The following is a 16,138-nucleotide window of genomic DNA, read 5'->3' as shown; positions in this document are numbered from 1 at the left end:
TTCCAGTACAATAGTTTTTTTAATATGAATAGCACATCAAATGGTCTTAAATACAACTTTTTTTGAATGCCAACACTCCAAGGATTAATGTTTGAAAAAAGTTAGAGCCACTTTCTCCCATGCCAAATAGTAGAGAAGCAAAACCAATATCCAAATCCATCTTTGAACTTCTTTATATATACACATACATAACTTTTTAGCATTTCTACATTTCCCCCCTAAAGTGGAAGCCTTATGCATAATGGAGAATAACTTGCCAAGTAATATTTTCCTTTTCTTAACTACGATTAACCAAAATATAAAAAAGGACAGAGTACTGAACTATAATATCATCTCGTGGCCAGTTTTGCCTGTCTATATAAATGATTTAATAAAGGCTTAATGATTACTTTTTCTTCTTTCAGTAGACATTATGAATCACTTTGCAAAGGACAGGTTATGACCACTAAAGGAAGCATGACAATGCTGAGATGGCCAATATTACTAGAATCCTATTTGCTGGATTTACTTTCCTACTTCCTTCTTGAAAGCTGTAAAAATTAGCTAAGGTGTCAATCAGGAGATTAGTTTAATCATTTGTGAAATAATTTAACCAGAAAGAAGCTAGAAAGCAATAAATAATTTTAGAGCATTCTCATTCAGGTTCAATCATGCAGAATTTGAACTTCCATACTCCTAATCCATAAAGTTGGCTGGCTGGTTGTGATCTCAGTACTACTATTAAGATGAATAGATAGTATTTTGATAACATAGTTGAGATATATTTAGCAGATTTTTTTTTTTGTTATGATCACAGTAACAAAAAGTGGTGCAACATCAGTCTTTCTTAAAAAATAAATACTGATAGTTTGCAGCATTAACAAACAAGATATTGACACTAGGACAGTTATGAAATTATGGTTTTTGAAGTAAAGGGGAATTATTTAGTTATTTACCATCACAACTACCATACCGAATGTTAACGATATGAAAGGAATAGAGATTCTCTATGTACCCACAAGGAAAAACAAATTGATATTAATTTAGCATAATCTTTATAATTTTGCAGTTGGCTGAACACAGCACTAATATAGATGGATAAGGCCGACATTGAAGGATATAGGTTAGTGGGTTCCAGAACTATATTTTAGTCTACCCTAACTGATGGCACCCCATTAAACCAGTGAATACAGAGAAATTGGATTTTCTTCTTTTTAATGCTGCTGTATTTAAGAAATGTGAAATGAGCATTTCCATGTGATCCTAAGTATTCATTACAGATGAGCTTTCATTTTGCAAAACTAAGTATCAGGTAAAAGATACAGACTAATACATTAACATTCCTCTGCTGTACAAATTAAATCCTTTTTAAAGAAATGAGCAGCCTAGGAGTTATATACAAAAGAAACCAACAAGCATTGTTGAAATGAAATGCAAAGTGTCACTGCTAAGCTCTACTGTCTGAAATACCTTCAAAGTAAAATTAACAAAAACCCTTAGAATGTATTTCCAAGTCTACAACTCAATTTTCAACAAAATCACACACACTCTCTCTCTCTCCAAAAAACAAAAAACCTACAAAGCAGTGAAAGGCATATATACATTTTCCTTATGAACTGAGATTTCACTCTTTAGAAGTTGCTATGTTTCAGTATCAGTTTTATTTGCAAGACAACTGTTCATCCCAGTAAGCTCACATTTCCCCTTTGATTACACATAAAGCACTGCACATTTTTTTAAAAATCAAGGCATACAATCTTATACTATGGTGCCAAGTATGCACAGATAACATTGTGCTCGCATCTCATACAAGGTTAAGTGCAAACGTATGGATTGAATCAGATTTGCAAGCATGCACCCCGTCACTTAAACTACTCTAATACCTTCTTTTCCTATCCCAAACTATCTTCTATATGTTTGCTTTCATGAACCAACAATCTCCCCCCGCCCCCCAAACTTCTAAAAACAAGCAGTGTGCTTGAATTCAGACACAAATACCAAGAAAGTCCACATTGTGCAAGAAAGCAGCAGCTAGGTTTGTCAACTTGGACTAAAAAAAAAGAGAGAAAAACAAACACTGTTCACTGAACAGCAGATTAGCAGTAATGTTCCTCATGAATTGATAAGAGTGCCTGATGCTGAATATCTAACAGCAAATGCTGAATTTGGATTTAATATTTTAGGGGTTTATAGGAGATTAAGCTTCTTGCTGTGCTGGTCTTTTCAAATCCCTGATCTGTTTAACTAAATAGGTCTTCTCATCATTAAATTGTTCATCCTCGGTCCTGTCGTTCTGAAACTTGCTGAGGAACTCAATAAGTTTGGTCTGGTTCTTTAGGAGGATATCTAATATAGGCTGTGTCTTGTTAGGGTTGGCTACAAACACCTGCAATGAAAGAAGATGGTCAGTATAGGAAAAGTTCAGTTAATATATCAGAAAATATTAACTATCAGAGGAGTATTTACATTTATGTAAAGTATGAGCCAAGTCTACAAGGTGCTAAAAGCCCACAGGCAATGTTTGTGCAATTATTAGTGACAAGGACCAAGCATCACTTAAAACAACAGAATGGATTATTCCCTCCTGGAATTCATTATTTAACCTATTAATGGAACAAATGTTCCTAGATACTATTTTCAAAATGATTTAGTGCATTGTAATATGCATATTCGCAATCCAAGTAGCACCAAGCAAAACTGCTTACAAAGGGTTGTGTTGAAAAATACTCATTAGTGCAATTAATGAAATAATTCATGCAGAAACTTTTGTTTATCACAGGATATTAAAAGCAAATATTACATGGAATATTAAGGGGCTTCTTTTCAGAAAAATGTAGGGGATCTGTTTGCTTTCAAAATAGCTGCATGTGATATATTTGTTTGAATGTTTTAGGAAAAATGATAAGCCAGTCTCAGAGAAGGATTCAGTTAAAAAATAAATTTGACTGTGAAACAGAATTTGCTTTGTACAACATACCCCACCCACCCTTTCCAATACTTATCCAATACTTCTCATTCAGTTACGTCAAGCCACTCTGGTGTAGTATTAGATCAATGTAAGATTAGATACCTTCTGTTTACAGGAAGTCTTGAATACCATTATCAACAACATTTAAAAGCTGTTTCTACCTTAAAGACATGAAAGGCTTCAAACTGAATGTTGCGACTCTTGTCTCTTAGAAGGTTCATCATAAGTTTGAGATTTTCAGGTTTACTGATGTATTTTGTCATAATTGTGAAGTTGTGCCTATCCAACAGTAGTTCACCAAGCAGCTAAAAAACAAGAGGGGGGGGGGAGGAAGGGAACTGGTGAAGTTTTCCATAAGGGCTATAAAACTCAGTCAACCTTTTTGTTCTTTAGCCACAATGATTTTTTTCCAAGAGGCAGAATTTCTGGTATTATAGTCTATTACAACTCTATTCTAGTGCTACCTAAACTAGTATTACTGGGTCTGCATAATTTGGACGACTTAAGGAAAAACTGGATGCGATCCATTCTTATTTGTTGTATGTTGCAGGTAACACAGGAGAATATGTGCAAGCAATCTTGTGCCAAATTAAACCAGAGTTTAAAGGATACTGTATGGGGAGTGTGGCCAACAAAATCCTGACAAGTCTTCTGACTTACAGCACAAGGAGAAAACACACTACAGCCATCTTTAAGATTTTGAGGACCTCAATGGGCTAGTCAAGTTCAGCATTGGTTATTATAGCAAAGCATGAGCTCTATGAGGGGCATAAAGACTTGATCCTTGGGGTCATCCAGTGTACCTAGAAATTTCTGCACTTTGAACTTCATGAGTGCAGAATGTTAGATCATGCTGTTTGTTTTTATAGTGAAACTGTTGATATGAATCAAGGTTTTTTTGGGGGGAAGGTTGTGTATGTGTCCATGTGTATATTAATATATTGATATACTGATGAGGCACCTTAGGAAACAAAAACTTTCCAGGTTTTTACTCAACATTTGCAAAAATATGTTTGAAGTCTTGCAGTTATAGAACCTGTACTAACCATTAAATGTTAGAATATTGGTTTCCTAAAGTATAAAACCTCATGCTTCAAAACTTTCTTAACTGATCAGGAGACAACATAGAATGAATAGCTAGCTTGGTCCTACCTGCTGAAATTAAGTTCTTCATAATATTTTCTAATGTCAAAATAATTAAAGTCAGTAAGGTCTCTCTACCTTAAGCGACTGTCGTTTTGTCACGTAGTTTTCTGAATGGAGTAACTTCTCGTATTCACTGAAGAACTGAATGGAGAAAGAAAGAAAAATCTAACTATCACAAGCACTCTGATTCCAAATGATTTCAATGAACTGGAAGCAGAAATATAAAACACAGAAATAATGTAAAGATTTAAACATTTCAAGTATTTTGCTCCAATTTCGAAAGGCTGAAGGAAATTTTCAGGCAATTCTTTAGGCAACAACATGACAGGGAACACAAGCAGATTTACATTTTCATTATCAGATGTGACCAGCAGATGGAGTACGGTTGTCACACATGCCTTGTGATTATCCTGGCACACCAAGGAAACAGGTTTCTTAATATACAATTTCATTCCCAGCGTTTTTAGAACTGTACAGTTGCAAGAGTTTGCTGTCAAACATTGAACTTGCATTGATATGGAAATAAGAATAATAAAAACTGAACAGATAGCAGTTGGGCAACATTGTGAAGGGACAGCTTGAAACGTCTATTAGGATATAATTAGCATTATTAAATAACAACATAATTAAAAATAAAAATGAAATAAAAGTACATACCCTATCATAATGCTGTTCCAAGAACTCTGCACTGAGCAGCTTGTGCCTTGTTAGTAAGTCCTGAAAACAAGAGATTACACGGTTATTTAAATGGCATTTCACTCTCTTTGGGCAATTCCTCTTCTAAATGGCAGCCAAGATGGACCTTAGTCATATCAATTTAAATGGATCTATTTTCAGTAGGACTAACATTGATTACAATTCTCTATCTTTCAATGACAGAGGCCCTCACACTTTGATTCAATATGGAACAATTAATTCACTTTGGCTTGCTTTTGGGCAGTACCCAATATTCTGCCATTTTGTTTCAGGTCAGAAGTAGTGTTTCTGGCTCTGGGAAAATGCTTTCCTTAAAAATCCTGTAGTCTTGAAAATATTCACCTTTTCCGTTCTGTTTGGTGCTGATTACTTTATCATAACCATACTATGTAATCTTCCTCAATTATTTACAGTCATACCTCTGGTTATGAACGCTGTGGGTTGCGTATTCTCGGGTTGCGGACCGCGCCGAACCTGGAAGTACTGTAACGGTTACTTCCGGGTTTCGGCGCTCGCACATGCGCAAAACCACAAAATGACATCACGCGCATGCGCCGAATCACGTCACGCGCGTGCAGAGACGCAGTGCTGCAGGTTGTGAACATGCCTCCTGCATGGATCATGTTTGCAACCCGAGGTATGACTGTATATGGGTTACTACAGCCAATTATAAATCACATAATGGAAGGAATTTTGTCTGTATGCTACATAGCCAGCTAAGTTTGACATGACTAAGGTCCATTAATTTTGATGGGTCTACTCTAAGTAGCAGGTGGATACAACCTACCACCTCTGCAGATATTTTGAAGTCACACAATTAATGTGAAGAATGCAACAGTTTATATTTGCCTTCAGGAAGTTATGCAAGGCTCGTCTGCTCCTGCAGCAGTTAAAAAAAATTAAAGGGTATTTTTACTGCTGAAATTGTTGTGATTTCGTTAATGCTGCTCTATGGCTGCTAGCTGCTGATATTAGATTGTTGTAATGAGATTTTATATACTTGTTATCTGTTGTATGTTTTTCTGAAATTTCATGGGGAAGGTGTGAGATAGATAGGTAGATAGATAGATATGAAGTAGCTGTCAAAATTCAGAATGTGTTACCTTGAAAGTTGCAAAAGCGTCTGAAGCGATGTCAAATGTTGACATTTCCACATATCTGAAGAAGTCGTAAAACTGCTCTGACCACAAGATTATTTTTGCCAGTGGCTCATGTCTGATGCACTCTCTTAACATGATTCCACAATTCAGAGCAATTTCTGGGGATTCGTAACTGCAAAATGAGACATCAACGTAATTAACTCAGAAAGAGAAATATGATCACAGGAAACTTTTTACCTCCTTAAAGTTTCAGCAACTACTGTATATAATATTTATTGGTAAAATAAATTCTACAATTTCAGTGAAACTATTTTAACATTTTCTGTGCCACTCTTCAATGGCAACACTCTCATTAGGGTGGCACTGATGCTCTCTAATCTTGATAAGTAATATAGGAATAGACATCTGCACTTTCAAAACACTTTCACAGTTCACCTATCTACAACTACACTGATCAATGTCCTATTAATTTTATATTCAATATTGTGCACCAGTTCGATTTTTTCAAATTGCCTGGCTGTCAGGAAGATCTACCACAAATAGCTGAATTGCCATTTAATATATGGTTGCCAGGATACATCCAAAAGGTGTGGAGATCCCCTGGAGCAATGTGAAGAGATACAACAGCAACTGAACACTGCCAATCTCCTTCCTCCTTTTGCATGCACAGATTGGCTTCCCACTTGCACACAGTGATGCAAGTTAGATCCTGGCCTATGGAAATAGCAAATTCTAGATTCTAGATGAGAATTTTGCTCTTTCAATGGCTTACACTCTAATACCTTTGAAGGGATTGATGTAGCAACATTCACTAATACAAATATTGAACTCCTCACCATCTATGTTTATAGATTATATTGGCAAATATTTTTTAAAGATACTACGTTGCGGTGGTGGCAGCAGCAACAGTAAATTATGAAATAGCCAAGAAAGGGTGCTGTGTGAATCTAGTCTGGGAGGTAGTTCAAAAGGATAAGTCTGCATTCCAGAGAAGGCCTCTGTCACTCCTTGTTTACCTTCTGATGCTAGAGGCATTTGGAGCAAGGCCTCTGCAGACAATCATAACATATATGCCCATTGGTATGAGAGAAGATTGATTCTTCAGATAATTTGGCTCTGGAACAACTACTTTCCCCTCTCTATGACAGTCAGGTTCATAACCTCATATGCTGCTAATCTACAAAGGCTTAGGTTGCAAGAGAGGTCAGGAATACTTATTACAAACTTCATAAGCTGTGTCCCTTTAGTCTTTTAGACTTAATGACCCTCATTCACACCTTTAAAATGCACTGAACACAAAGCTGAATTTAACTGTTTGGAAGCTCCAAATAAATTAGAAAGGGGTTTCAAAGCTTCCTCATACGAGATGGAATGTCAGGAGCATTTACACTGGTACTCCAATATCTGCAAAGACTTGTTACCATATTTGTGTTGATTTGACTGAAAAAGCTCTCAGTAGTTTGAACTTAAACTTACCTAGACTGCACTGTAGATATTAAAGTGATCTTAACATTTAGTGGCGATTAATGCACTGTTACCCACATTTGGATGGGCAAGATTTGAATAAGTAAGTATAGTTTAATGTGTTCAGAACACATTGCTTGTTTGGGATTTCCTGCTGCATTTGGTGATGGTACAGAGTGGATTGGTCTGGAAATGTGGGGTGAATGTGGCCTCCCTAATATTTTAAGATTCTCTATCTTCCTAGTTAAGGAACACAGCATCTCGTTCTGAGAACATCAAGCTATTTATGCATGCAAAACTAAGCACCTCAAAAATATGCTATACTGCTCCCCCCCCCCCAAGAACTAGCTGGTGTAAGAAAGGAAAACAGAAGCTACCCTAAACATTTGTCCAAATGCAACTGAGATCATCATCATCATTAGGAAAAAAATAGCAAAGAAAAATAACTGGGTTCTGTTGTGTGAAAAGCTTCCAAAGTGTTTTAAGGTTGGCAAGCTCTCAATTAACCGTTTTCATAGGTTTTTTTTTTTTTTAAAAAAGGAGATGTCATTTCCTTAAGTACGGTAGAAAACAATCTCAAATACCCCTCTGTTTCAAACAGCACCAACACTTACATTATGCATTAATTTGGTGTAAAGTGTCACATTTGTTTCATTGTTAGAATGTTAAAAAACCCAAGCATGATGCTTCAATGAAACAATGCAATTAATATAAGAAGCGGAAACAGCAATAAGGCAGGGAGTGAACATAATGAATTAGCCTTTGTCTGGGCAAGCCTGAGCCAACGGTGTATCATAACTACAAGGATATGGATTGTGTATCACAAACCACAGGGTGAATTGTGGCGCATGACTTCAGTTTGAAGTTCTGCTCTGTGAACAATAGGCACAGGGTCAAATGTCTTGGCCCAGTTTGCAGAGTCAGATAATTCTATGTGCAAAACCGCTGCCAAACTGCGATCCTATAGGGAAACTTTAAGGTGAACATTTCTAAGTAAAAAGGCTCAGTTATCGCATAGCACCAAGGCAAACTATGGCTTAGTATGAAGGCATGATAGGGAGATTGTGACTGCATCATTCCTCCTGTGGTCTTGCTACTACTTAAAAATATAATGACTGAAAACTCCTGTAGGTTCCTTGTTGTGATGCCAAAGTATGTCCTTTTAAAAGGTTAGTCACCTCAATGCTAAGCCAAACCATGCCTTAAGTCACAGCAGTGGGGACCAGAAAAGTAGAAAAATGGCTGCAATCTCCCTTTCAGTAGCCTACCCATTTGTGATAAACCATGGTATGGCTTAGCATTAAGTGTGAATCAGGTCAAATACAACTTAGGAAAGGAGGGAAGGCACCAAATGCAAGAACAAAAGGGGAGAGGACCTCAAAGGAACATAGGAGGTGATTTGCTGTCTAATGTGTTTTAAGTATTAGTTACTCCCTTGGAAGAGTAATGATTCAGTTTATTCAAAGAGAAACAAAACATGTAATTCACATCATTTATGAATGTGTGAGCTTCAAACATAGTGTCTCCATTGCCCTTTAAGGTCTCTTCCACATACAGTCAGTAGTCACTTTCATAATTTTGGTTGAATTTTTCTAGCAAAGACCTATGACCATGCAAGCAACTTCAGCTATCTGTTTTTCACAGCTCAGTTTGACTTCCAATCACCAAAAGCATACCTCACTGAAGAGAGCAGGAGAAGGAGGGTGTGTGTGTGACCTAGTCTTAAGCTGGAAGTACAGCAGTTTATGTTTGTTTATACAACATACTATACGCACCCTTTTAACAGCATGAACAGTATATTTTGCTGAGTGCAGATGTATTCAACTGTGGGGGTTCTTGTACCAATTTGCCTCCTCAGAATGTTGTTGAATATCTGAGCCACATCCTTTTTGCCCTGCAAAAAACACAAGCCATACAGCATATAGAATCAGGGATAACATGAAGAGACCATAACTTCATGCCTTTAAAGCTGCAAACTGAATTGTCCAAGACTTGCACTTATTATTGCCCAAGAATTCCCAAAACATTTGCTACTGTGATGCCAATTTTAATATATAAAGCACAGAGCACAGTTTAACCAATGACACAAGTTTAGGAGTTATGGTTTTATTTAGTCCTAGAATAAAATTTATCACAGTTATACATATCACTGGTTGCTGCTAGGAATCCCCCTTATCCAGTCATGATTGGTGTACTTTAAGAATGAAACCAAACTACCATACCTGAAGTTTCCATCCCATGTGAAGTTTGACTTAATCTGTGACACACTCTTAGCAGGTAAACTTCATGTTCTGACTTGACTATCAGGCATTTGAAAATGGAACAGTATCTTGTTTCATGTACCTCAAGATGAGTTACACTTGTGTTCATGACTATTCCTTTCTTTATATCAATTTCCTCAGAACAGTTTATTCATTTGCTTGTAGTTAGTAGATGTTACTACAAGCAGCAGGAAAAAGGCCACAAGCAATGCCTTAAAACATTTATCTAGGAAGATCATGCTGTTGACAGGGTTTCTTTGCTAATTCAAGGTGGTTTAAACCAGGGGTAACCAACATACTGTCTTCCAGATGTTGTTGAACTACAATTCCCATTAGCATCAGCTAACATGGCCAATGGTGAGGGATGATGGAAGCTTTTACAGCAGGGGGCCAGTCTACTTTCCCTCAGACCTTGTGGGGGGCTTGATTATATTTTGGGGAAAAAATATGAACGAATTCCTATGCCCCACAAATAACCCAGAGATGCATTTTAAATAAAAGCACACATTCTACTCATGTAAAAACACGCTGATTCCTGGACAGTGTGGGCTGGATTGAGAAGGCGATTGGGCCGGATCCGGTCCCCGGGCCTTAGTTTGCCTACCCATGCAACACCTACAACACCTGGAGGCAGCGTGTTGGCTACCTTCACTTTCAATGTTACTCTGAGTATATGGGAGCCATTTTACTATGAGCAGCTCCCATGCAGATGAGGTAACAGTCAAGAGTCTCAAACAATATGGGTGAGAACAATCACATGGGCTCAAACTGGAGAAATGGCATCCAGCCAAGGAAGAAGTGCTGTTATCATGGAAAGAGACCCATGCCACCAGTAGCTGTCTGAAATATTATCCACACCAAATGGAAGCTGCAATGGGGGGGGGGGGGTGCTTGAAGTTTTCTACCCACCCACCTGCACAAATAGTTGGATGTTGAGCTGCTGAATATAAATGCTAAGTATTTAAAAGACAAATGATTTTCTAAATTCCAATTCCATTGTAAGCTGGCCCAAAGCAGCACCAGAGCTCTTTGTTCCGGCAATGAGTAGGACAGTGTTTCTGGAAGCGGCCTCACCCAAACCCCACGTATCACAACAGTCAAGCGTCATTCACCAGCTCAGCCAATTTTGCCTAGGGTCTCATTATTCTTTCCGGACTTGCCATTAGTAACAGTATTTCCTTGTTAGCCGCATAATGAACTTGGTGGTGGTTCACAATAATACACAATTACATCATTGTTTGAACTATTTACCACTTCCAATGATGTAACTTTGTCACTATGATGATAAACACACGTCCTTTATGGGCAGAGGTGAAGACTAAAAGCTACTAGTACTGACCCAAGCAGAAGAAGGCATTTAACAAAACAGTTTTCAGAAGAAACCAAGAGAAAAAAATCACTCCAGTAGTTGAAGTAACTCCCTGGGGGCATTTGTTTTAATAGATATGAAAGGTATTTTGTGGTCCATACACAACACCCGGAAGATCTGTCTGCCCACAAACCACTGGACATCTATTGAAGAAGAGTAAATGCACACCTCAAACCTAGAACACCTAATATCCCTTCCATAAGCAAACAATACCTCTGGAAAGTAATTATGTTTATTATTAGTGGACTGGATGAGAGCCAACAAGCTGAAGCTTATTGTAGGTAAGATTGAGGCACTGTTAGTGGATGGATGGGAGGTGGTTTGCTCTTGATGCGGTTACACTGCCTCTGAAGGACCAAGCATGCAGCTTAGGGGTACTTCTGGATCCATTCGTATCACAGGAGGTTTAGACCACCTTGGTGGTGCAAAGTGCTTTCCAACAGTTTGGCTGGTGGCCCAGCTGCACACCTATCTGGACAGGGATAACCTAACTTCTACTGTCTATGCTCTGCTAACCTCTAGGTTAAATGACTGCAATGTGTTATACGTGGCGCTGCCTGTGAACACTTCAGAAGGGTGCAGCAAGATGGTCTGAGCATGTAATGCCAATTCTGGCCTGACAGCATTGGCCTCCAGTTGGTTTCAAGGTCCAATTCTAAGTGATGGTTTTGACCTATAAAGCCTTAAACGGCTCAGGACTGCAATACTTCAAGACAACATCTCCCCATATGAACAGACCCTGACCCTGTGATCATCATCTGAGGCCCTTATTTGTGTGCCTCTTCCATGAGATGTCTGGGGAGTAGGAAAACAAGAATAGGCCTTTTCTGCAGTAAGTCCCCGTTTGTGAACACACTCTCTCCCCAGGCAGACATGCCAGGCAAAATCATTCCTCTTTCACCATGCCTTGGGATGATTAAACAATCTATGGCCTTAAAATGTAGTTGATGTTGTTGTGCTTTTATGTTGTGAATTTTGTGTTTTTGTATTGTAAACTGCCCTTTGGAATATAAATTCAATAAACAAAAACAATTTATATCCCACCTTTTCCTCAGAACCTAGACTCACGGGGGACTTACAAAAATTAAAATAAAACAACAAACAAACAAAAACTCTTGCTATGCTATACCTGGGTTTCTCAGTAAGCATATATGGAAAAGGCAACCTCAAAGGAGACAGTACAGAAATAACTGGTTAACAGAATGAATGTAATTTAAGAAAGACTCGCGACGGGACGACGATGCGGAATGAGGCCAGGGAATGGCTGGCGCGGCAGCAAAAAGGCTGCTGAACACGCCCCCTCCGCGGCACCTGCTTGGGTGGCCACCGGGGGGGGGCGTGAGCGCCAGCCAGGTGAGCCGGAGGCAGGGGGCAACGCCCCCTGCTGGGCGGCGCTCGGCTCCCGCCCACAACCACTCCCCTCCCTTTCAGGGAGGAGATTCTTTGTTTAAAGAGAAATAAGGTTTTTTAGCATGTGAGTGTTTTCTAGAACTTTATACAATGTAATTTCGACTTTAAAATTTCCCTTAACAGATCACAAGGATCTAGTTTTATAAGACATCACAGTGGCTTTGTGGACTTCCTGATTAATCTATTCTGGAATGCACCTCCAAGGGGAAAATATCATTCATAACAGTGTCAGGTATGACAATAAGCAGAAGAGACCAGAGAAAGTTGACATTCCAAAGTAAATTCATCATACCAGGATCCATTGAAAGGACAAACAACTCTGTTTCACAGAGAATTAAAAGGAAAATTCTTGGAATACCAAAAGCCTTTATCCAATTTACATTCATGCACTATTCAGATAATCAAAATGACAAAAGAGTTGTCACCTCAGTACCAATAAGCATAGCTAACGTGCCTTGAGCAAGTTCACCAAAATCTAGCAATCCTTTGCAGCCACAAAGGTTCCAAATGCACACATGCAGATACACCACCTGCAGGGCTTCTGTTGCAATGCCATTAAAAAAGGAGCCATTTTGCTCAAGTGAAACATTACAATGCACACACAGCTTCTCCTTTCACAGAAATTACTGCTGAAATTTCACTCTCCCCAGATCACCAGGCTCAATATTACCTCTCCGCAAAAGTCTGCAGGTATGTGATGAGCTGGGTGTCCCCCTCCCTCTACAAAGTTTGTCTCATTTAGAATCATGAATTTCAGGCTTTGCATAGACATCTGGCTGGACACTGTGAAAACAGTATCCTGAACTAGATAAGTAAGGCTCTTCTGATGTTCTTCTAAATTCTACCAATCACATAGCATATTTTCCCATCCCTGATCTAGGGCAGCAGCAAACATTAGGAGTGGATCCACAAAACTGTGGCCCCAGGATCATGACCCTGGATGCCTTGAGCGGTTTTACTTCCCTTTGAACATGAGGGATCCTGTGTGCTTTACCTTTCCAGGACTAGGAGTCAAACTGCAGTAATAGGTTGGGTATAAAATGTGCTATGACAATACAGTTCTTTTGATGTTACAGTCAAACAACTGTCTAAGTATTAAATGTTCCTTAATAATTAATAAATCCAGAAATTTTATGTGTGAGCATATATTCTCCATCACTTTCCAAACTACAGATTAGGAAGATCTCTTTGGGGAACATGGTTTTTGAAAGCAACATGAATTTGAAACTAAAGCTGCAATGAGACTGTGTAACATTTTCTTACCTCAAAATCAATGAGTTGTAGGTCAGCTACTAGGGTGCTAAGAAGACCACTGTTGTATAGCTCCTGAGCAAGCTGAGCAACAGCTTCTGTCTGAGGCTCCTTTTCATTTGTGCCATACAAGATTTCTTTCATGGCAACTAAATTTTTGGAAACTTCTTCAGTAGCCTGAGCAAGGAAAAACATAAAAGCTGTAATTGTTTCAAAAGCCAAAACCAGGCTACTCATTAGTATGTGCTTGAGCACCAAAACATGCAACAGATATCAAAATGAACAATGAACATCAACACATATTTCACTGATAAAATTACAGCCCCAACTTCTGTCCACCTATGCATACCTACCTCCTGGTTATACACTGAAAGAATAAAATTATTCCTAATTGGTTAAGTGGTGTTTGTTATGTGCTGAAAACACAGAGAGCTTCAGATGGCTAAATGCAATACATTTTTTAAATACACAATTTCACTGGTGTAGTTCAGCCAGATCACAAAATCCTGGGGTGGTGATGAGAGTTCAGTGTGCCACATTCCCACAACCAGGGGAGAGTGACTAAGCTACAGAATAACTGGTAATCCCATGACACTCTACAATGGGGGGGAATTGGGACGATTCAGTTGGGGTGGGGGAAGCTAGCTGTCATCTGAACATATTCCACAAAAGGACCAAGAATGCCATACTTTAGCTGAAAGTCAAGGATGTTACACACTGAATAAAGGTTAGAGAGAGAAGGGGGGGGGGAGTCAGAATGCTAGCAAGGTCTGTTCTATGACTAAGTAAATATTTACTGCACCAAGAGCAATTATATATGCCACAAACCAGCACAGTGGCAGTTTAAAAATAAGGCTGAGGTAAACCAAGAAGCTGGAAATAGATCAACATACACAAAATTGTCCAGAGATAGCCTAACACAAAGTGACATGCTGAAGAACAAAAAAAACCCTAATATTATTTCCTCACTCCTACATTATTGGAAGTAAAATCCACACTATGCAGGGAAGACATCTAAAACCTAAGGATGTTGATTGTTTTTCCAACCTCACCCAATAAACCACCATTGCCAAATTTACCTGCAATCAATATCACAAGAAAATGCCACCCTAAATGAATAGGTGAAACATGCCGCCTTCCAAGGCCATCTGTTTGAGGAGAGCAGAGATGGGCCAGTAGGGACAGCTCGCAAGTGAGAGTAAGGGCTTTCCAACCTCTCACTATTTGTAATGGCATCATTTCATCAAGAAACATGGAATTTGAGGTGTTCTCTGTTCCTAGAACTCAATCAGGAAGCAGGACTTTTTTTCAGCTAGAACTTGCCAGCACTCAGTTCTGGCACTTCTCAGGTGGATGACATTGCCATCATAAGAGAAAAAGGGAGGTGTTCATGGTGAGTTCTGGCACCTCTTTTTCTATAATAATAGTTCTAGGTAGAGAAAACTATTCATCCCATGCTCCCTAGGAGGAAGTGATATTCCTGAGGATATTTAGGAGAATCATTTCCTTCATGCTGATTAATCACTGTCTCTTCTAAAAAACAACACACACAAAAACAAAAAAACAAGGCTTGTTTGCTTTGGAAGGGGGAAGTTGTGGAAGAAATGTCATTCTGAGCTCAAAAATAGGAAGAGTTCAATACTGAACTGTCCCAAAATTCAAATACCCGCAGTATTTTTAAGCCATGAGATCATCAGCCTTTCCAGAAACTCAAAACAGGAGTTGATCTGGTCAAAAGGATTTCTGATACAGCAGGGAGGCTGCCAATGAGTAGGAAATTGCAACTCACGTTTGAAAAGATTTAGTGCACACTTACATATGCTGTCAGCATCAAATTGGTTAAGAGGATGTAGGATTAATGATCTGGCATTTCCTATTGTTTCAACAGGTTCTTTGGCATAACATGAAAAACAGCTGTTAAAGACCATAAGCAGTGCTATATTAAGCAGGAAAAACAGGTATTTAAGAAACCGTCAAATCCCTCTTGCCTGCTCTGTTACAAATAGCAATCAGTTCTACAGGCTGCACATTCTTGCTTTCCAGCCCCAATTGGGACCAGGGCTGTTTAATGCACAGGGGTTATAAACGGGAACTTTGTGAGCACTGCAGGGTGGAGAGCATTTGGTCTCTATTCAATCAAAAATGCTTAGCCTACAGAAGGGTTGTTCAACCTCTTGCCAGGTAAATAGTAGTTTTGAGATCACTGCAAATCTGAAGTAGTTCCGTTGCATATGTGCACATCAATGTGCAGGCTTGCACACTGGACAGAAGATATGCACATATATAGAGAATCCTAAACTGAGCAATTGGTGTGAGTTTCAGTGCTACAAACTTCTACAATACACATTCACTGAGGTCAGTGGGGAGGCAACAACATGCTACTGTGGACTCTGGTGAGAAGAAGAATGGGGCAACACCAGAAACAGCTGCTCATTTGTTATTTTGAGTAATTATTGTACCCCTTGAGTAAAAAACTGGAAGCTGTGTGTATCAA

General features: G+C 38.8%; 1 protein-coding gene across 3 annotated transcripts in view; it reads right to left on the bottom strand.

The window, feature by feature from the left end:
* Positions 1 to 16,138, bottom strand: part of CAB39 (calcium binding protein 39) — a 47,396-nt gene continuing 31,258 nt past the window's right edge. For all 3 annotated transcript variants that reach the window (XM_082221919.1, XM_082221921.1, XM_082221920.1), the window contains exons 3-9: positions 13,657 to 13,821; positions 9,129 to 9,247; positions 5,893 to 6,061; positions 4,751 to 4,810; positions 4,169 to 4,234; positions 3,109 to 3,252; positions 1 to 2,365 (exon numbers count right to left, since the gene is read on the bottom strand). In XM_082221919.1, the coding sequence (XP_082078045.1) occupies positions 2,177 to 2,365; positions 3,109 to 3,252; positions 4,169 to 4,234; positions 4,751 to 4,810; positions 5,893 to 6,061; positions 9,129 to 9,247; positions 13,657 to 13,821 (912 nt within the window). In that variant the 3' untranslated portion in view covers positions 1 to 2,176. The remainder of the gene's footprint in view (positions 2,366 to 3,108; positions 3,253 to 4,168; positions 4,235 to 4,750; positions 4,811 to 5,892; positions 6,062 to 9,128; positions 9,248 to 13,656; positions 13,822 to 16,138) is intronic.

Source organism: Podarcis vaucheri (assembly GCF_965113315.1).
Source record: "Podarcis vaucheri genome assembly, chromosome: 5".
Classification (NCBI taxonomy): Eukaryota; Metazoa; Chordata; class Lepidosauria; order Squamata; family Lacertidae; genus Podarcis; species Podarcis vaucheri.
This window is presented reverse-complemented; position numbering and strand designations above follow the sequence as displayed.